Source organism: Canis lupus, chromosome 23 (genome assembly GCF_003254725.2).
Source record: "Canis lupus dingo isolate Sandy chromosome 23, ASM325472v2, whole genome shotgun sequence".
Lineage (NCBI taxonomy): Eukaryota > Metazoa > Chordata > Mammalia > Carnivora > Canidae > Canis > Canis lupus.
The window spans coordinates 36,213,781-36,235,651 of NC_064265.1; the positions used below are offsets into that span (position 1 = coordinate 36,213,781).

A 21,871-nucleotide genomic window follows, 5' to 3' on the forward strand; every position below is an offset into this window, starting at 1 on the left:
TCAGCATGGGGACCGAGAAGTGAAATATCCCTGTGGTTCTCAAAGACTAGCCTTCTTGGTTCACATGGAAATAGTAATGATCATTTTCTAGAAGTGAGCTTTCCTGGATCAGATTTTGTCTTGCAGCCAATGTGGTAGATAAATCTTCAATGGTGAGGCATTAAAGGCAGGCAGATAAATGCATGTGAATGGACAGTTTCCTTTATCTGAAGCAGTAGTCAGTTGCTAACACGGGTCCATAAATCCATTCAGCCACCATGCTCTACAATGACTTGAAAGGGAAGAAAGTCTCAGTTGAAGAGCCCCACTTTGCAAAGATTCAATTTGTCCACCCTCTATCTGGTGTTCCTAACTTTCTAGGTGGAGGATCTCCAGATTGCTCTGAGGGTTCCACGGTTATGGATCATGCAAAGGAACCTGGCTTACACTTCTACCACCAGCCCAGCTTCTCTCCAGGTCTGGAGCAGGTGTTCTCCTAGAGCTGGAGGTCAACGACCCCTACACCACTCTCCTGGGCTGGAACCCCTTCCAAGAATACTCTCTTTACTTTTCTGTCAGAACATCTTCCAGCCTTATAAGACCATAAGAAAATCTGCCTCTCCAAGAAAACCCATCCATACTGTTACACCGTAGTAGGACAAGAACACAGTTGCGCTCTGCACCGGGGAGATAGCAAGTCTTGCTGAGGCCTGAATGGGCCATGCAGTTTCTTGCCACAGTACCTTTGTATGTGCTGCTCTCTCAGCCTAGAACTCCTTTTGCTTATACATTTCTTCAAGACTTGGCAAAGTGCCCCAGAAGCCAGTGCTCACCTCTCCTAACATTGATCACACAGTATTTAAAATCGTTGTTGATGTAACAGCCTTCCTTATAGACTGAGAGTTCCTGCCTGCTGGAAGACCCCAAGCTATAGGAATTGCTACCCAATTATTATTATAGTCGTTGTCGTTATTAAATAGTGGTGGTGGTGGTGAAGAAATATAGAAAAAAAATTCCAAGCAAGGGCTTACCGTGAATGAAATGAGCATTCAGGGAAGGCCAGGAGAATGGTGGGTGGATGCCTGGAGTCCCAGGCACCCAGTTTGCAAAATGCTAGGTGCAATGATGTCAGTCTTCCCTAAACAAGAGAATATCCTCCTCTAAGAAGCACCCTGTCTCTTTTTCCAAGTTATTCATCTAATTAAGTCTCAGGTAGCAGGGAAAAGGACTAACTGAAAGCTTCTGTTCCTATTGGCAAGCATGAACCCTTGTGAGATATTATATTGAGGGACTATATTATCCCCCTAAACTACTCAAATACAATTATAGAGAACACAGGCACATGCTGTGGGTTTTAACTATCCAGACAAATCAAGCCCCACTACCCTCTCATGTGGCCACTGAAAGATCATTTAATCTATTACTTGGTTCCATGTGAGCAGACTTCAGGAAAACAAATAATAAATATTTGTAATTGCTGCTCAGAAGGCCTCCCTGGCTCAGCAGGCAGGGCTGCAAACAGTGCAGTCTGGCTTTCCATTTCCCTTGCCCCTTTCACCCCCCTGGCTGAACCACACCCCTGTTCCCAGAGCTGTCACAAGTCTGATCTGTGGCATATAACTGAGCTGTGTGCTCACTACCTGCATCCTCATGTCCCCCACTGTCTGTAAGATCATCACAGGCTTGTAGGGTTGGAAGATTTAGGTTCTGGTCCTGACTCTTCTGTGTGGTCTTGTGGGGATCACTTCTCCTCTCTGGGCATATTTCTTTATCCCTGACCCTTGGTTCTTCAACTTGGTTTTGTACCATGGGTCCTCTGTAGAAGTCTGGTGAAGCATTTGAAGCCCTTCTCAGAATAATGTTTCTTTAATCAGTAAAATAAAATATATTAGACTATAAGGAAACTAATTATATTAAAATAGTTATCAAAATATTTATATATATCGGAGCACATACACTTATTAATATATTAAGTGACAAAATCTAGATGTAGGTAGAAGTAGTGACACATATAAATTCTGAAAGAGTGGTGCATATAATTGATACTTTGAGATGTCTGTGATAACTGCGATGTGCCAAACACCTGTGATTTCAATTAGTCACAGTCGCAGGTCCTAGGTCCACAGCTTACCGTGGTCTGTTGCCTACATGCATAATGAAGGAAATTCTAAATTGCTGTGAGTGATTAGTGAGGATAAAGATACAAGTGTTTCCTATCCAAATTTTAGGTACCCCCTGCATTCTATCCATGAATTCCAGTAGTGAACCCTTGGACTAGATAGGCTTCTCCTGCTCTGGCACTTTACTATGTCTGACTCTGCAAGAAGTAGGCCACCATCCTTCAGCCTGAGTCACAAACTAAAGGGAGAAAGGGGCAAAGGAGCTTTCCCAACTCCATACGTATTGAGCACCTGCCATGTTCTGGGCAAACACCCTAAAATTTTCATATGCGCTTTAGTCCCCAGGTCTGGGTAAAGCACTTCTCATCTTAGGAAAAGAGTGTTGGGAACAAGTCATGTAAAAATTTTATATTTAAGTAATCTCTACATCCAACATGGAGCTTGAACTCACAACCCCAAGATCAAGAGTCCCAGAACCCTGGCAGGACTCTACAGGTCCATCTTTAAAAGTTCCTCCAGAAGTCTTCTCTGAAATAGGCATTTTAAATCATCACCAAGTCCTTCTGCAATATCTTGTCACTCTTTTGTAGGAGGTACTATCCAGCTATATCAATCCTGACCTGAAGTGAGTTCCTTAATCTCTCTGAGCCTGGGTCTCTTTATCTGTGAAGGTGGCTGATAATTACTTCATAGGATTAAACAATACAGTTATGGAGTAGTACCTCTGAAGTGTTATGGACACTGGCCCCATCTGGATAATCTAGCTGTGACCTCGGGGTGCTACTCTTCCACCTGGACAGCTTGTGTTACAAAGATCCTCCAGGCCCTTTTCTCCTGCTGCTCTGGACCTAATCTGTAAGATGGAGCACTAACCATCTTTTGCCACTTTACACCCTTTGCAAGGAAGGAGCATGAGCAAGGAGAAGAGCGCTAGCGCTCTGGTGGGTGCCCTCTCAGCATGACTTGGTGGGAGACCTGTATGCTTTGTCGTAGGCCTTGCCCCTACCTGTCGAAACCCTTCACTTCACTCCCTAGCACCAGAAAAGGTCACGGACAGTTGAGCATTCCATTTTGGTCAACTTTGGTGGCTGGGTGGGGTATCAACTTACACAAGAGATTTTGAAGCTCATTTTTCCTTTTCTGATTTCATTGGTAAAAATCTCTGAAACTTTAGGCTGGTTGCTTAACTTTGCCATGCCTCAGGTTCTTCCTCTCTGAAAAATGGAGTAGGAATGTCTTCCCTGCCTATGGAGACTCATGTTGTAGCACTTACAATGAAAATCACAGCAAAATAAAACCTAATCACATGGAAAGAAGAAATGAAGCTTTCCTAAATGGCTTTTGGGTACAAATGAAAATCAAAACCACAATTACAAGCTATTAATAGAACAACACTATACACCAAAACTTATGGAATGTGACCAAAGCTGTACTTAGAAGCAAATCCATAGCCTTAAATGCTTCATGATCAATGAGAAAGAATGAAAATCAACAAAACGTTCAACACAAGAAGTTAAAAAAAGAGAAATATGAGGAAATTAGGAAGCAATAAACCATAAATATGATAGAAATTAATGTATGAGAAAATAGAAAAACATTAGAATTTATAAGTGAATCTAAAAGCTGATTCTTTGAAGAAACCAATAAAATGGATGTGCTCTTCTTAGATATCATGAAAATAAGAGAGAAAGCACAAATACACAAGATTAAAGATGAGAAAGGGAATATCACCACAGATATGGAATAGATTAAATTAAATTACAAGAGAATAATACAGCTCTAAACAAAGCTCTCTAAACTAGACTATTAGAAAGTCTCTGAGATGTACTACATTCAGAGATAAGGTATATTGGATTTGACTGAAAAAGTTAAATTGGCTAACAGCCATGGGAGCAATTTAAAATGATGTTTAATGAATAATATTTAATGTTAATGAAAAACAATATATATGAAATTTCAGAAGGCTCCAAACAGACCTAGGCAGGGTTTAACTGGAACAGCTGAGAGGATGAGGCAAGACAGTGATCAGTGTGGAAGGCACAGGGAAGGCGGGGCTGGGATGGGAATGAAAGCAGGTGGCCCAGGGTGGAGGGCAGATGTATGGGAGGTGAGGTCAGGTAAATGGGGCTTGGGACAGATTGTACCTAGAGATCAATCCCCAGTGTACTTTTGAGACTCATGTTTGGCCATCTGAGTCCTGTCTTTCTTTATACTTCATGGTCATCCAGGGAGATAGCCCCTTACTACCTACTCACCCCTGAGTTTCATGTATGTCAATGGGAAAGGGTTTGGAAATCTGGAGCACTTGGACAAATGCAATTTTAACAGTAATTTATGGGAAAAGACTACCCTGGTTATGGTGAAGAAATTGGTTCCTACAAAGCCATGGTGTTCATAACTTCAAGATTTCAGGTGCTTCCCATATGCTTGAATATGGGATATGTTCTTCAAGCATATGGGAAGCATATGGGAGAGTGAATGTCACAAGGGCTGGGGCAGAGTGAGATGCAAATTTGTCTTTCTTTCTGGGTCATCATCTAGCCTTCACTGGCCTCTCAGACTCTCCATAGACTCTCTCTGGAACCAGGAGACAAAAGACATTAGGACTTTAAAGGCCCAGTTCCCCAGGATCAATAAATGTACCACCATTCATCTAAATAATGCTGTTGGCAAATGTGGCCTTGAGGGTAAGGGGCACCAGACTCACTGAGCGATAGAAGGCTGCGTGGGAATATTTGATCTTGATGGCTATTTTTACTATCCTGTGGCAGCATTAATCTATGCTCTCTTTAGCTATGGTGTAGAGAAGAGAGCGAAGAGTTACCAAGTTCTCATGATTTACCATCCATTTTACCTTCACTATCCCCTATCATGCTCACCATCACCAACTGATCGGAGTCATTATTATGCCCATTGAACAGAATAGGTAATTGAAGAAATTAAAGAACTTATAATGTCTCTCAGCTAGAAAGTGGCAGGGATGTGATTTATACCTTGGGTCTAAGGTCCTTGGTTTTTCTACTCCACCGTCCTGGAATTTTCCAGGTAGGCACAAGCCCAGAAAGAAGATTTTCTGAAATGTTCCATCCTGTCCTCTGTGGCACCCGTCTGGGAGCCCAGAAGCAGCCTGTCTGTTTTTGGGAACAGATGTGAGCTGGAGAAGCAGTCTCTCACTTTCTACTTCTATCGGCAGGCTACACAGCCCTTCTCCTGGTGTTTTTCCAAGACACTCTCTCCAATCTTTCTCTGATGCCTGAAATTCTGTTTATGGGCATCAAACTTGTTCCATAATGAGAGAAAAGGCCAAGGGAGGAAATGGCCCTGTGAAAGAAGACAAATGGCTGCATGTTAACGTAGAGTGGGACTGGTTTCTAGGAGATGCTTTCCTGGAAGAAATTCTAGACAGGAAGGTGATTCAGGCTGAAGGCACAAACCTCTTATATAGGAATGTTTCTATCAGAAGGGAATAGGGGCAAACAGGAGTGGCCGGTGATTGTCAAGGCAGACTCTTCCCATTTTACAACTGTCACCTTGGAAGAAGAAATACTTCTTTACTTTTCTTAGGCTCCTGGTATTTAGTTAAGCCAAAGGTACAATATGTTGTCAGCTTCCATTCATCTGTGATCACTGACCTCCAGATCACCTTCTCCTGTGCTACCTTCATTGCCCTTCACCCACAGACACTCGCAGATGCTCAGCAGTCAGAAAATGATGGAGAGGAGGTAGGCTGTGCATCGCTGTTCTTTCTCCTTCTGTGCTGATCGCCCTGGACCAGTTGTCAGCAACCCTCCTATCACTCACATTTCCACGGCAAGGAGTTTGGTAATTTATCATCCGTGTATTTTAATCAGAGCAAGAGATGCCTGGAGTGCATTTCATCAATCTTGAGGGAGGAGAGGTTTAACCCCCAGTGCTTCCTGCACCCCCCAGTCAGTGTGACTCCAAGATGGATTATGCAACGTAATGTAGGGTAATGGGAAGGCGTCTCACCAGATCACAGAGGGGTGTGGTAACATTACGTAGGCTCACTGGGCCTCCTCCTCTCTACACCGGGGAAACTGTGCCTCCTTGGAGGGCCATCCATGCACTGGCACATGGTTGGGGCAGGACAGTTTTGGGTTCTTCACCTCTTTCGGTTCTTGTTTTTAGAGCACTTAGTGCTGTTTTTCTTTATAGCCATCGCATTCTTGTCCAGCTATCCCTGCTCTATTGGTGGGGGGCGGGGTGGTGGTGGTGGTAGTGGTTGGGCACAGCCTTCATCCACTCCCCAATTCTGGACAAATAACTTCCAGTTGGTCTCTGCAGTCTTATGTCAACACTGCTGCTTCAGTCTTAAGAGGGAACCACCATACCGAGAACCTACTTTGCACCAAGTGTTACATAATTGATCTTATGCAAACCTCCAAGTAGTCCAGGAAAGTAGGTATTGTGCCCATTTTGGAAGGAAAGGATGGAGTCTTATAAAGACTAAATGATTTCCCGGTGATGACACATAGTTAAGAGTGATGTAAATTTGATTGTAAATTGCAGTGTGTCTGACAATTAGATGCCTGGATTACATTGCTCCCTCCAATCCCAAGGGCTTCCCTGTTAGTGGCCATTTGAGGAAGGGCACTTTTTTGGAAGAAATGGGGCTGCTTCTGTTGTTGGTATGTGTGCCTCACTGGGTTCAGGTAATTGAAATCCTTAAATACTTGAAATAACCAATCTCTTCGCTTCATCCTGCTGCCTTCCTAAAAACAATATAAAATAGTGACATGCATTTGGATACCTCTTTCCTGTTGATGTGAAGGCTCTTCCCTTTTGGCGGAGGTGATATCTGTACAGTCTTGACCCTATTTGTATGAGACTTGTTTGGTTCTATTCCAGGCTCAGACTCCCATGCCTGTGGCAGTGGTAGACACATATTCAGATACTCCTCAGGAGATGGCCTCAAGAGAGGCAAAGGCTCTGGTCCAGAGGGCCAGCCTTATTGCAGTTATGCAGGAGGCAAGGTTTGTTCTGGTCATATGTTTCTGTGGGTATCCATTGTACCCATTGAAGCTTGATGGAAAGGGCCTGGGGCCACCTGCTTTTGAATACCATCCCTACCTCTTATAAACTCCCATAATCTGGGGATCCCTGGGTGGCGCAGTGGTTTAGCGCCTGCCTTTGGCCCAGGGCGCGATCCTGGAGACCAGGGATCGAATCCCACGTCGGGCTCCCGGTGCATGGAGCCTGCTTCTCCCTCTGCCTAGGTCTCTGCCTCTCTCTCTTTCTTTCTCTCTCTCTCTCTCTCTCTCTCTCTCTGTGTGTGTGTGTGACTATCATAAATAAATAAAAAAATAAAATAAAATAAACTCCCATAATCTGGACAATTCACTTAACTTCTCTTGGCCTCAGAATCCTTATCTATAAATAGGCTCAAGGAACCCTTTCAAGAGTAAGGGCTCAGATAAACTGACACCTGGAGGCTTATAGCACATTGCCTGGCACATAATAGAGTACCCTGAGGCTCTATATGGACAGCTTACCTCTAATTTATGCCCTTATCTCCTTCTTCCCTTCCAGATAGACTTGAAGTTTCCCTGAGTACTTGGATTTTATGTGCATTTAATAGTAACATGCATTGTTTCTCTTTTCACTGAAGAACTATACAGTATTTTTTTTTAATAGAACTCTACCTTGTGACAGTTTGCTTCCTGAGAAGCATTAGCTGGGGCATGACCTTTATGAATCATCCTGATGGGATGACTAATTTCTGTTGGATGACCAATTTCTACTGGGATATCTGGTTCCTGATGGAATGGCCAGTGTCTGAAGGTATGGCCAATTCTTTTTTAAAATTTAATTTTATTTTTAAATTATTTTTAAATTTTAAAAACATTCATTCATTCATTCATTCATTCATTCATTCATGAGAGACACACACAGAGAGGCAGAGACAGGCAGAGGGAGAAGCAGGCTCCTCACAGGGACCCCAATGCAGGACTCAATCCCTAGACCCAGGATCATGCCCTGAGCTGAAGGCAGATGCTCAACTGCTGAGCCACCCAGGTGTCCTGGTATGGCCAATTATTTTTTTTTATTTTTTTAATAAATTTATTTTTTATTGGTGTTCAATTTACCACATACAGAATAACACCCAGTGCTCATCCCGTCAAGTGCCCCCCTCAGTGCCCGTCACCTATTCACCCCCACCCCCCGCCCTCCTCCCCTTCCACCACCCCTAGTTCGTTTCCCAGAGTTAGGAGTCTTCATGTTCTATCTCCCTTTCTGGCCAATTCTTAAAGTGATGCCTAGTTGGTAGGAGGTCATTTCCTGGTGGGAGGGCTAATTTCTGCTTCAAGAAAGGGCAGCTATCATTTATTAAACCTCTGTTGTGGACCTGAGCTGGTAAAGGGAATGTATGAATTATATGGGATTTAAAGCCTTCCATGAAACCAGCACATAACTGGCAGCAGCTAACAGCCTGGCTTCTAATGCCATATTACCTGGTTCAAATTTCACTGTTGCCACTTCAGGATGTGACTTAACCACTATATGTTTCTGTGATGGTAATAGAATCTCTATCATAGGGTTTAGGGGAAGAATGGTCTCCTGCCACATAGTCCAATAACATTTAGCTGCCCTTATTTTTATCCATATCTTGTAGACAGAGAAACCAAGGCTTGGGAAGTGACAGTGAGGCAGTCTTTCTCTTTCAAGAGGAAAACTCAAATTTAAATCTTGCCTGAGATCCAGTTCTGGATCTCAGAATTGTCCTATATTCGTTTTCAGTTCAAGCCAGCTCTTTGCAATGTGAGAACATAAGCCTCCCACTCAATGGGAGTAATGCCCACGGGGCCATCCTGAGTACAGCATGACACTGAGATCAGGCTAATGGCAGGGCCACAGTAGATCTCTGCTAAGTATAAACTGGTAAGACCCCAACAGAAAGCAGACTCACTAGTAGGAAAGGGTAGAATTTTAGTCTCCATAGGTTTCATGGGCTTGACTGATGCCAGTTGGCTGTATGAGAAGTGGGTTATAATTGACCATTGCTAAATAGTAAGCTCTTTGCCATAAGAGTGACTCTCAGCTCTTATGCATTATCTCTTTTGATCCCTTTAGCCATGCTAGGGAGGTATAAAAAATTTATCATAAGAAAGCTAAGGTCAGAGAAGTTCACATCTTGCCTTATAGCATGTTGGCAAAGACAAGATTTGTGTTTGTTGAACCCTTTTGCCTGTATTCTTCGTGCACCCATACTGCCTTTGTCCATGATGATAGGACTATAGGACCATCAGAGGGCCAGGAGAGGGTCCTGGCAGGGGATGAGAGAGAAATTGGTAGCAGACAGTTCATGATACCAGTAAGCAATTAGGGAAATCAAGGCCCCATAGGAAGGAAGTGAGATTGGGCATGGTATAGAGAGCCCATGATAAGAGAACACCTCAGCCTGAAAGTCTAGGAAAGCTAGATGAGGGCAAATTTGATCGCAGGCCTTCTAGGATGCTTGGGCTCTCAGTGGTACCACCCCCATGGATAACAGCAGGAAGGTGCTCCATAAACCTGGGTATCACTCCTATTCTCAGGCAACCAGGTCAGGTCAGTGGCTCCTACTCTCTCTGGCTCTGCAATTACCTATATTTGGATTCTGTTTCAATGCCAAAGACCTGGCCTTCACCCACCTTAAGTCAGGGGATCTCGTATTAGTGGTAGGGGAGTGAGTGGTTAGTGATCTTGAGAGTCTGCAGAAAGCTATGGTCTCTTCCTATGAGAATATACTTCCTCATAAATGTTACATGCAGTTTCAGAGGGTACTTAGGTCCCATGGGATTTACCCATCAATCCCAGGGAAGTCTTATATATTTGGTTATAAGCTTTGCATTAATCTAGTAGGTTGTATTGGTGGTTGAACAGGAGTAAATGGAAACAGTTTCATGTGCAGTAATAAATAAACATAAAAATAGATAAAATACCTTGTATAAAACAAGAAATATGCACTAGTTCTGAGGAAAACTTCAGAATCTTATGAAGAAGCAACAATAGCCATGAATATGTTCTTGGATGGTAAGAGTCAACATTTAAAAATGTAAGTCTAAAAAATGAATAAATGGGATCCCTGGGTGGCGCAGCGGTTTAGCGCCTGCCTTTAGCCCAGGGCGCGATCCTGGAGACCCGGGATCGAGTCCCAAGTCGGGCTCCCTGCATGGAGCCTGCTTCTCCCTCTGCCTGTGTCTCTGCCTCTCTCTCTCTCTCTGTGTGTGACTATCATAAATAAATAAAAATTAAAAAAAAATAAAATAAAAAATAAAAAATGAATAAATAAAAATGTAAAGTCTCCCACTATTAATCATTAAATTCCAAGCAATTCTAACTGATAAGAATTTCAGGTGTGAGAACTTTCAGAAATGATACTAGGGTTCATTCAGAAGAGAGGCTGGCAAACTATGGCTCATCCAAATCCAGCCGACTGCTGTTTTTTTTTTTTTTAATAAAAGTTTGGTTGGAATACAGTCATACTCATTTGTTTACACATGACCTGTAGCTGCTTTCCAGCTACAGAGGCAGAGCTGAGTAGTTATTAGAGACTATTACCCACAAAAAGCCTAAAATAATTACTGTCTCTTTAAGAATAAGTTTGCAGACTTCTGGCCCAGAAAATTAAACACATGGAAATATCTATGAAAACGTAAGAAAAAATTGATATGGGCAGACTAGCCTTACCAAATTTCAAAAGGTTTCATAAATACATACTATTTAAATTAGTTTGGTATTGGCATAAGATTAAAAATTATTCAGTGCAGCAGAGGATGCAGAAATAAGTCCAAATATTGGGGTAACTTACAGCTAGTATATGATAGGATGACAATTCAGCAGGAAAAGATGGACTATTCCATAATCAATGTTGATATCTAGGAAAAGGAAAAAAATCTCAATTCTATCTTTATGCCTTAAATGAAGGAAATTCTAGATGAATACAATATTAAATGATGATCAATGGAATCCTAAAAAAAAACTGTAAGGAAACAAAAGCTACAAAAGAAAGACGGTTTGTGTGTTTTATTTAAAAACTTTTTAAAAAGCCTACTCAGTAAATTTACTATAGTGAAGCCAAAAGGCACATGAGAAACAAGACAAAGTAACCTTGTCCTGGGAGACAGAGCTTGAATGCAAAGAGAGCCAACAAATCAATGAGAAAATAATAAAACAATCTAATAGAATATCAGCAAAGAGCATCCACAGGCAGTTCAGTCATACACAATAAAGAAATGAAAAATAGCAAATAAACATATGGAAAAATACTCATTCTTCTGTTGATTAAAGAAGTGTAAATTAAAACAACTCTGATATATCTTTTTTTTTTTTTAACTCTGATATATCTTAATGTACCTGTCAGATTAGCAGATTGGCAAAAAGATGAAAAGTGTCAAGGGTGTGTGGAAGCAGACATTTGCATATATAGTTTGGAAGAGAGTAATTGCAGTCTTGTCAGAGGGTAATTTGACTGCACTTATGAACACTAAAGGCACCTACACTTTGACCTGGCATTGCCATGCTTAGATTATTTTACAGGTATGCTCAAACACACAAAAATATTTGGAAGAGGAGATTAATTGCACATTATATTCTTAAAATAACCAGAAATGATCTAAATACCCATCATTAGGGTTTTATTGTGTCAGTGTTTCTCAAGCCTGAGTAATGTATTGATTCCAGTTAAGGGAAAAAGAAATTCTCAGAAACCTTTTCTGTTGAATTTAATTATTTTTATTATGATGTTTCTCCAAAATGTGGAACATTTGAACTAAGTACAAACCTCATAGGTATATAGTTTTGTAATTCTGTAAATTAAAATCAAATGCATAAAGTACATACAAAAAACCCAAAACTAATACAATTAAGGTTCATAATATTAAGTTTAGAAGATGTGCGGTAGGGCAGCCCGGGTGGCTCAGCGGTTTAGCGCCGCCTTCGGCCCAGGGCGTGATCCTGGAGACCCGGGATCGAGTCCCAAGTCGGGCTCCCTGCATGGAGCCTGCTTCTCCCTCTGCCTGTGTCTCTGCCTCTCTCTCTCTCTCTGTATGTGTCTCTCATGAATAAATAAATAAAATCTTTAAAAAAAAAGTGCAGTATATTCTGCTGAAAATAATTGTGGATGTTAACAGTGGGGTTATATAGACATGGTTTCAATTTTATATGTAAAATCTGTACTTTCAGTTCAGCACCTAATCCTGCTTACATAAATAGGCTTTAAAACTATCTTAATACATTTAAGCTTTTGTGTCTTTGTTCAGGGTATTCAGATACATGATTAATAAAACCCTTCAAATGGTGTCATTGATAATCTCATGAAGCTACCCAGTTTCTTCAAAGATAGTCAGCATCGAGGCTTATTGAGATGTGTGTTAATAGTATTTGATCTAATTATCACTGGAACTGAGGGCAGAAACATTCATCCTGGGGTATGTACTGCTGTGCTTGTTGCTAATGAGTTGAGGCACACTGTCCAGGCACAGGAATAGACTGCTGGGCAGGGTATGGCTTCAGCTCTATTTTTGCCCCATTCTACCTGGAGGACTCAGTTTCCCCCCTCAACTTGTCTTCTTTGAAATTACCCTGAAATCTTTGTTTCCATGGACCACTGTGATGTGGTGGGATCTTCACTTGCAGTGGCTCTCCTGACAAACACAAATAACTGTGCAGCAACTTGGGGTGGTTCTTGCTAAAAGGTAGTTCTCCAGGCGATCCAAAACATGAATTTTACTCATTTACTCAGGAGATATCATCATCAAAATGAAAACACAGAATTCATGAAGCCTGAGTGGACTACCAGGTGCTCTGTAATATGGCGAAGTTTGGAAGAGAGAAGGCAGGGTGAGGGCTGTGACTCCAAAGTCACAGTCACAGGATGGGTTTCCTGGGCAGCCTTGTAGTGTGCCTGTTGACAACGTGCCTGAGCTTTGGAACTAGGACAACAGGGGTTCAGGTCTGGCCTTCGCCACCCACTCACCAGCTGTGCGATCTGGAGCTTACAGGATGGCGAGTGCCAGGGCTGGCACTGTGGACAGTTAGGCCCTCAGCTCCGTGCCACTCACTTCCTTCTGCCAGGGCTAATTGACCCCTGCTCCCCATTCACGATGTCACCGGGGCACCTAGGGCAGTGGTCTGAGGCAGTAGAAGGATGGTGGAGAGGAGCACCAGGGCTCTCCTCAAAGATTGGGATGACGCAGCCCTGGGCCATTAAGTAGATGTTGGCAGAGAGCATTTAAGCATTTAAAATCCTTACATCAGATGTTTTCATGCACTTCCCTGCCGAGAAGTGCAAAGGGTGCTTGGTTTAACTGGTTATTTACAGCCCAAAGAAAGTGGCTGGCAGTTCGAGGGAAGCCAGGGGTTTTATTTCTCACTCTTGTTTTCCATTTCTGTGATTTATGGTGCTTGGGCCTGAGAGAACTCGCCTGAAAAGCTCTGAACTCAGTCCACTCCCGCTGTACCCCTGTGTGAAGCAGGCCCCCTCCCTGGAGACTCAGCAAGGCATAGGGGATGTGCCCTTGCTGGAGGAAGCGGAGATGCTGGCCCTGCTGACCAGGGGCGGCTGGTGACTCAGGCTGGCCTCCTCCGTTTCTGGCCCTGCAAACACCAGCCCCGAAGCTCTTGGCATGAATACTGATGTCAGAGCCACATCTCACTGTTGGTTTTCTTCCATCTGCCATTTGACCTCTGATTTTCCTTAGGTAACATGTTTATTTAAAAAAAAAAAATTGCCACTTCTTCTCAGGGCTATTATTACCCATTTTTGTCTTGATTCTTCGGTATCTGAGCATCTGAGAGGTATTTTCTTACCTTGCCTACCCCTTGCCCAGGATGGTATTAGACAGAAGGCCCAGTCTGGAGCACACACTGGCCTGGGTATGGACCAAAGATGCCTGTCCCTACTGGGCAGCTCTTCGACAGCCTGGGTGGGAATGGTCATGTTCTTGGCACATAGGAGGTATTTCATAAATGACTGCTGAGGGTATGGAGGGGTGAGGGATCTCTGATTTTGGGGGGGCCTTGCTGCAGAAATGCAGTTCTGTCTCCCTGTGCAAATTGGTTCCTTCAACTGTGTTCGTAGAAATGTAAAAATAATAATATTCATAGTAATACTCAAGGTAACTGGGCATGCACTTTGTATCAATCTCTTCTAATGCACATGACAACCTTGTAAAGGGGGTACTCTTACTACTTCCATCTTACGGATGAGGAAATAAAGGCACGGAGGGGGTAAGCAATTTGCACAGTCACAAAATTAGTTAGTGCAGAGATGGAATGCAAGCTCACTTCCATTTGACTCGCTACCCTGCACTCGTGGCCACTATGAGATGCAGTCTTTTCTCAGGTCATCTGAGTCCCTGTGGACAATAAAAGCTGTCATGGTGGGAGCCTGCAGGTTTTACATCTAACCCCACCAGAGTGGCTTCCTTGGCTTCCTCAGCCCGGGGGCTATTTCTCCTCTGTACCTCCTGCCTGGAGTGCTCACTTGCCCCAAATCTCTTTTACTTTTCACGGACATATGTCTCTCCCCTCATTTTCTTCCTGCTGGAGCAGAGGCCAGGGCTTCAACTCTGGGAACTTCAATCGTGCCATGCTAGGCAAGAGGTTTATCATTTTTTAAAAAGATTGTATTTATTTATTTTAGAGAGCAAGAGAATGAGTAGGGGAAGGGGAGAGGGAGAGAACCTCCAGCCAACTCACTGCTGAGTGTGGAGCCTGATGCAGAGCTCAATCTCAAGGCCCTGAGATCAGGCCCTGCGCTAAAACCAAGAGTTAGACACTTAACCGACTAAGCCACCCAGGTGCTCTGAGAAGCTTATCATTTTTTTTTTAAGATTTTATTTATTTATTCTTGAGAGAGAGAGAGAGAGAGAGAGAGAGAGAGAGACAGAGACACAGGCAGAGGGAGAAGCAGGCTCCATGCAGGGAGCCCGACTTGGGACTCGATCCCGGGTCTCCAGGATCACGCCCTGGGCTGAAGGTGGCGCTAAACTGCTGGGCCACCGGGGCTGCCTAAGCTTATCATGTTTATTGGCCTTTTCAAAGAGCCTACTATTGGCTTTCTTGACCTTCCCTAAATTATGCTCACTATTTCATTAATGGCTACTTTGATCTTTATTCCTTTTTTCTCCCTTTGGATTTATTTTACTTTTCTTTTTCCAGTTTAGAGAGATGGACATTTTAGCTCATTAATCTGCGTTCTTTTTTCACACGAGGCTCTACATTTTCCTCTAAATTCTGTTTCAGCTGCATCCTGCATGTTTCGATCTGTATATTTTTTATTATCATTGACTCAAAATATTTTCTGCTTGTATTATTTCTTTTTTGACTCATGGATTATTCAGAGGTGTGTTATCTTAACTTCTACACACACATGAGGGATTTCTGTGGTTTATCCTTTGGTGATTGATTTCTCCATAAATCCTGATACTCTGATGTCAAGGAGAGATAGGCTCCTGTTGACCACTCCTGACCTTGTAGCAGGAGCTGACCCCTCATCACCGCAGCTCCCCACACCCTCCCTACTCAGGCTGTGTCTGTTTCTCCATTTCACAGATGAAGGAATTGAGACTAAAGACTTGGCCCAATGTCACACAATTTGCGTGCTGGAATTGTGGGCGTAGAGGGAGGAAGGGTGGACCCAGCCCAACCCAGTGCCAAAGCTCAGCTCTGCCATCTTCTCCTCTTCATGCCACAAGGGATGTGAACAAGGGAGCTGTGGTGTCAGCAGAGGGAGGGGGGTCCCGTATCATCACCACTCAGTGGCCCCAGCGCTTGCTGCCCTGCAGTCATACCTTCACTTCCTACTTTGTGCTCATTTTCACGAATGAAAGTGCCCTCTCCAGACTTCCTGGGTGAGTTTTGAAAACAAACCCAGGCTCTGGTCACTAGCTTTCTTCATTTCAGCCACCCACCACAAGGAGCAATGGCCTACGGTCAGAGTGGCAAAAATGACTTATAAAAATGCAAAAATAGCCTGAAGGAAGGGCCTGCCCGTGGATGTGAGTGACATGTCATTTGAGCAGCCGATGGATGTCAGCGCCAGCCTCCCATACTCCACTTGACGGGCAGACCTGTCGGTAAGCGGCCCCTTTATGATTCCCATCATAAAACAAGCCCATCTGGGTGGTTCATCCTTAGCAAATATTAAGGAGAAAAATGAGGACGCTGGTCATGATTTGGCACACAGGTTTTCATTATTGTGTTGTCCCGCAGCATGTTTTTCTCTGCCCGCTTGGAGGTAATCTCTTTGCTGTCAAATTACTCAAGTCAGCTGGAGAGAGAATTTGCTCCAGCACATGTCCTTTCCAGAGATCATCAATAAATAATAAATAAACTTGAGAGTTTCTAGAGCTTTCTGTTTTATAATGAGGTCATTTGAGCTTGAGGTAGTGAGAGGATACGTAGTGAGAGGAGAAATGGGGAGAAGATATGGTCCAGAGATTCTGAGTGTTAGGGATCTAACTTGCCAGGTGTCAGTTGGTGGAATTTGCTAAATCTACAGCTGGCCAAGGACTGAGGCAGGCTTGGGACGGGTGATCCCAGCTGTAGGGCTGTCCCCAGGGGAGACGGCCCCAATTGCCATGGAATCTTCACTCATTTCACGGAAGCTAGGCAGCCAGTTTAGTTTGTGGTGTTTGCTCAGAGCATGTATGAAGTGGGAGAGACTGTCCATTTTTTAAAAATTAAAATAATAGGTTTTTCTTATACAAAATTAATGCATGTTCATCCTGGATAACCCTCCTACAATTTCAGCATTTATAGATAATCACTTTAACTTTAAAAAAAAAAAAAAGATTGTTTTTATTTATTCATGAGAGACACAGAGAGAGGCAGAGACACAGGCAGAGGGAGAAGCAGGCTCCGTGCAGGGAGCCCGATGGGGGACTTGATCCCAGGACTCTGGGATCACGCCCTGAGCTGAAGGCGGATGCTCAACTGCTGAACCACCCAGGTGTCCCTTACTTTAACTTCTTAAGTACATTTTATTTTAGACTTTTCCCAAGGAGAAATGCATTTTACAAAATGGATCTTACCATGTACATTTTCTTTTGAATCTTACATTTTCAAGTCACTATGTAGTAGAGACATATTTCTTTGTTAGTACGTATTCTGGTGTAGTATGTTAATAGCTGCATTGTATGAATGTACCGTAATTTATTTAGCCAATATTGTATTGTTGGGCTTCCTCTCTCTCTCTTTTTTTCCTTTCTGCTATAAACAGTGCTGCAGTAACCGTAGAGCTCATTTGATATGCACATCTTTACTCTTTATAACCTTAGGATAAATCTCTAAAATAATTGTTGGGTCAAATGGTAGGCCTTCTTTTCAATGCTTTTGATCTGCAGGGCCTAAGAGCATGCTATTAGATCTGAACTTGTCATGCTCTCACTCACATAGTCTGAATGTGAAGGGTCTCTATGTTTTCTATTCCCAATATATGACATAACAGACAAAAGGATGAATATTCTCAGGGCTGGTGGTTATGCATGTCCAGAGTACAGCTTCACCGTAGCACCTAACACTCTAAATTGAACCCATTTGCTTACTCTTCTGTCTCTCCAGCTGTACTAGGAGCTACTTGAGATGAAGAATTCTTATTTATCTTTATAACTCCAATGCCTGGTACCTAGTAGGAGCTCAGTAAAAATTGTATTGTTCATTCATATAATATTTATTGAGGGCCAACTATGTGCTGGGGACTCTTCTAGGCACTAGGGGTACCTCCGTGAGCATCCACGCTCTCACAGAGCTTGCATGGAAATGCGCTTGTGTGGTCAGTGACTGCCCTCCCCCCAGTGGTGGCTTCTCTACCCTTCAAGTCCCAGATTCTCTCTGAAAATGTCCCTGATCCCCCTGGGCCACAGTGTGCTGCCTGCGAACTCAACGGCAGTGAACGCCTGCATGATTTATTTGGCACTTAGCCTATGCAGTGTGAATTGTTTTCTATATTTTTATAGCTCTCTCTGGCCTCCCCAGCTTGACCGAGGACACCTTGAAGGGTGAGAACACCATGAAAATGGAAACCACAGTTTTTGCATCTGTGGGTTCACAGCTCCAAATGCTGCCTTACACAAAGCTGGCTTACTTTGGTGTGATGCTCCACACATCCAGCGAGGCTCAGCCAGGCACTCTGCTTTGAAGCTCCTGTTACCTGTCTTCTCTGCTCTGGCTCCCCAGTATTTGATGCTTGAGTTGCATTTTCCACATTGAACTCACAATGACAACAAGCTCTAGGATGAGTGGAAAAGGCCAAATTCCCTCAATGAAAAGGAAAGCACAGAAAACTTATTAGAACCAAAACTTAAGGGATCCCTGGGTGGCGCAGCGGTTTGGCGCCTGCCTTTGGCCCAGGGCACGATCCTGGAGACCCGGGATCGAATCCCACGTCGGGCTCCCGGTGCATGGAGCCTGCTTCTCCCTCTCCCTGTGGCTCTGCCTCTCTCTCTCTCTCTCTCTCTCTCTGTGTGTGTGTGTGTGACTATCATAAATAAATAAAAATTAAAAAAAAAAAAAGAACCAAAACTTAAAAAAAAAAAAAAGATCTAATCAACTACACATGGTGATAGTGAACCTGAAGTTCTCTTAGACAGCCATGGGTAGAGCAGGAGAAGGGCTTGTCCTGCATAGCTGGTGAGGCTTTTCTGTAAAAAACCATCATGCTATAGTGGGAGGGATTTCTCAGCCTCTCCTTCAATTAGAGGAGACGGGGAAAAAACCCACTCAGTCCTCATGGTTTGAAAATACTCAACCCTGAAGGATTCTTCTATCCACTGCCACAAAGCCCTTTTTCTTGTGTCCTTTCATCCTATATCCAATGCCCGCCTACCTGTAGCTGCCAGCATTTGGAGTGGCTGACTTGCTCCTCTCCTGGGACATAGCTGTTTGATAATTTACAGGTGGACTGTCCTAGCATCCATCCAGATTTGATTGTGGCTGTTAAAGCTTGCAGCTCCAACTCAGGGGAAGTGGTTGGAATTAGAGGGAAATGAACCAACCCTGAGAAGTTTTGGTGGAGAAATTCTTCTGCAAAGGAACAACTGTGAACTTCAATTTTGGGTAACAGGGCTGAAGAGGAAGGAGGGACAATGGAAGTGGGGAGAGTAGGGATTACCGTGTACTCTAGTGGCATTTGGGGACTCCTTCTAGTCCACTTGAGCTCATCTTCCATACTCACAGAACACCCTCTCCCATCCTCCTGCAAATCAATATCAGGAGGGGCTTGCAGCAGCAAATAATGAACTCTGACTCTTAACTTTGCCTCTGTGTTTGGTTTATCTCCTTAACAAGGAGGTAAATACAGATACACTGAACTAGTTTTTGCTGGTTGGTTGATTGAAGAATTGGTGATTAGAATCTGGAACTACCCCAAAGCACAGTATTTGTCTCCTGGTTTAGGAGAGATGGTTGGGGCAGGATTGACCCATAGTTTTGCTAACACAGAACCAAAGTGTGATACAATATACTGCTGGTAGCACTAGAAAATTAAAGGTGACTTTTCAATCAGGATTGCAAGCTGACAGCAGCCTATCTGAGGAGCTCCATGTAATGAGTATATTGTCTTCGATAGGGGGCCTTGATGACTGATAGGTGAGAAGCTGCACCACAGCCTGGAATTATTATGCTCACTCACAAAAGAGGGCAAGTGACAGCACAGTGATCTATTAGTGCTGTCTGTGGGGTTAATGGCAAGCTTTCCTGCTGCTAGTGGTCTATAAAGAGAGCAAAGAAGAGGGAAATGGTGTGTAGGGGGGAAATCAATAGCATTAGCAGAGTCATGATAATAAATGCAATCATTTATTTCTGGGATGGTTTTTATGAACTGGTTATGAACTTGATATTCTTTTTAGTTTATAGGTTGGAGAAAATGGGAATTTGGGGGAAAAAACTCCAACTTTTTGTTAGACACCGCAGCCATGTTGAGTCAATTAAGACTTACTTTCATAACCTTTAAACAGGTGAACTGAGATATGAATGTATATGCAGATGGAGGAAGTCAGGGTATACTGGGAATAGAGTGTGATCTTTAATGTCAGGAAGACCTGTTTTTTTGTTTTTTTTTTTTTCAATCCTGGTTCTGCTTATTACTAGCTGTGTAACTATTGGCTAGTTCTCTCATCTGTATAACAGGTTAAGTATATCTCCCTAGCCAAGCTAGTTATAAGGCTGAAATAGCATCATGCATGTTTGTAAATGTGTCTAACACAGGACCTACTAGGCAGTAGCTACTCATCGAACCAAGGCTATGGTTTGCTAACACTTTCACCATCCTGGTATTTCATACTTCATGGCAGTCACCAGTTCAATGGCCTCTGGGCCACAAGCACAGAAAGACTTGTGTGGTATATGTGACTTTCTGAATCTGTTGGTTAACAAAAAATCACAAAAGTTTAAGGATGAGCTCAAACCTTTAAAAGGCCTAGAAATTCCCTTCAAAACCTAACAGTAAGCCCTAGAAATACTCAAGCGGAGGTATAATGTTGATATAACATAGGTATTATAGAAAAGATTATTAGGGTGGATAGAAAGAAGAAATAAGAGTTTACATATAGATTGTTTTTTTAAAAAATGAAGTTTGAGGGCTACCTGGGTGGCTCAGTCAGTTCAGTGTCCGACCCTTGATTTTGGCTCAGGTCATGATTTCAGGGTCCAGAAATCAGCATTGGGTTATCGTCCGCACTCAGCAGGGAGTCTGCTGGAGATTCTCTTTCTGCCCCTTCCTCCGCTTGCACTCACTCTCTCATACTCTTTCACTCTCCTCCCCTCTCTAAAAAAATAAATAGTAATAGATCTTTACAAAATTAAGTTTGAATAGTTATTTTTTTTAAAAGCTGGTAAAAAATCTGAGGAAAAATATATGGGTTTTCATGTTTAGCTTCTTAAATGGCCCAGAGCATATAAGTTTGAGTATTCCTGATTATTTGGCAGGGAGGAATTAACATATACTTACTGCGGCAGACATGATTATATGTGTTCTTTTCACAATTCAGCGACATGAGGCATGTTCTCCACATCTTACAGATGAGGATATTAAGAGCAAAATATTTAATGTAGACTCAAGTTGCAGAACTGTAGTGAGGCTGGGGTTCACATTCCAGTCTCTTGGTCTTCTTTCTTACTGCCTTATGGAAGAGAGGATATTGGCACCTCGGAAATCTTCCTTGAAATTTCTTCCCTTCCTAGGCCCAGTGAGAGCCCTTCCTTAGGCTTTGACAGCAGTTGTATCTTCTGTCCTCATCCCACTTAACTCACTGTATTGTGCTTGTCTGTTCACTCGTCCTTATCTCCAGAATGAACTCCACAATTGCAAAAACTATGTGCTCATCATCTCTGGACCTGCAGGACCTTCCTGGGGCAGCTGGCACATATTGGGTACCTGGGCAACATTGAGTGAATGTTGGAAGACAGCAACCAGGTGTCCAGCTTCAACCCTTTTCTTTGAGCCATGGTGGGTCTCAACTTATCTATGCAGTTTCCTGCTTGGTCTCATGTTCATCCCAACTCACTTTCCTTCCCTTCCTTTCTTCATTAAGACAAATGTTCTTCCAGCCCATGACTCCTTTGGTCTACTAGGATCCTCAGCTTCCCTGACCTAACCCCAGCTTTCTTCTGGATGTTTCCACTGTCTAAGGTGCTGCCTCCTTCACAGGCTTCCACAAGCTCACAGGCTTCCTGAGTGTTTTGGCTGTATCTGCTCATTCTCTACCAATGAAGCCTCCAGGAAGCCACCACTCCAGAAACCCTAAAATCTGTGCTCTCCTACAGAGGCT

General features: G+C 43.1%; 1 protein-coding gene across 2 annotated transcripts in view; it reads left to right on the plus strand.

The window, feature by feature from the left end:
* The window catches only part of CLSTN2 (calsyntenin 2), a 623,447-nt gene that overhangs the window by 125,966 nt on the left and 475,610 nt on the right, over positions 1-21,871 (plus strand). The window contains exon 1 of one of the 2 annotated variants that reach the window (XM_035704913.2): positions 7,787-7,901. The exons of the other annotated variant lie outside the window; for it this stretch is intronic. Within the exon in view, the coding sequence (XP_035560806.2) occupies positions 7,802-7,901 (100 nt within the window). The 5' untranslated portion in view covers positions 7,787-7,801. Of the gene's footprint in view, positions 1-7,786; positions 7,902-21,871 lie in introns of those variants that run through there. 2 annotated transcript variants of the gene reach the window in all.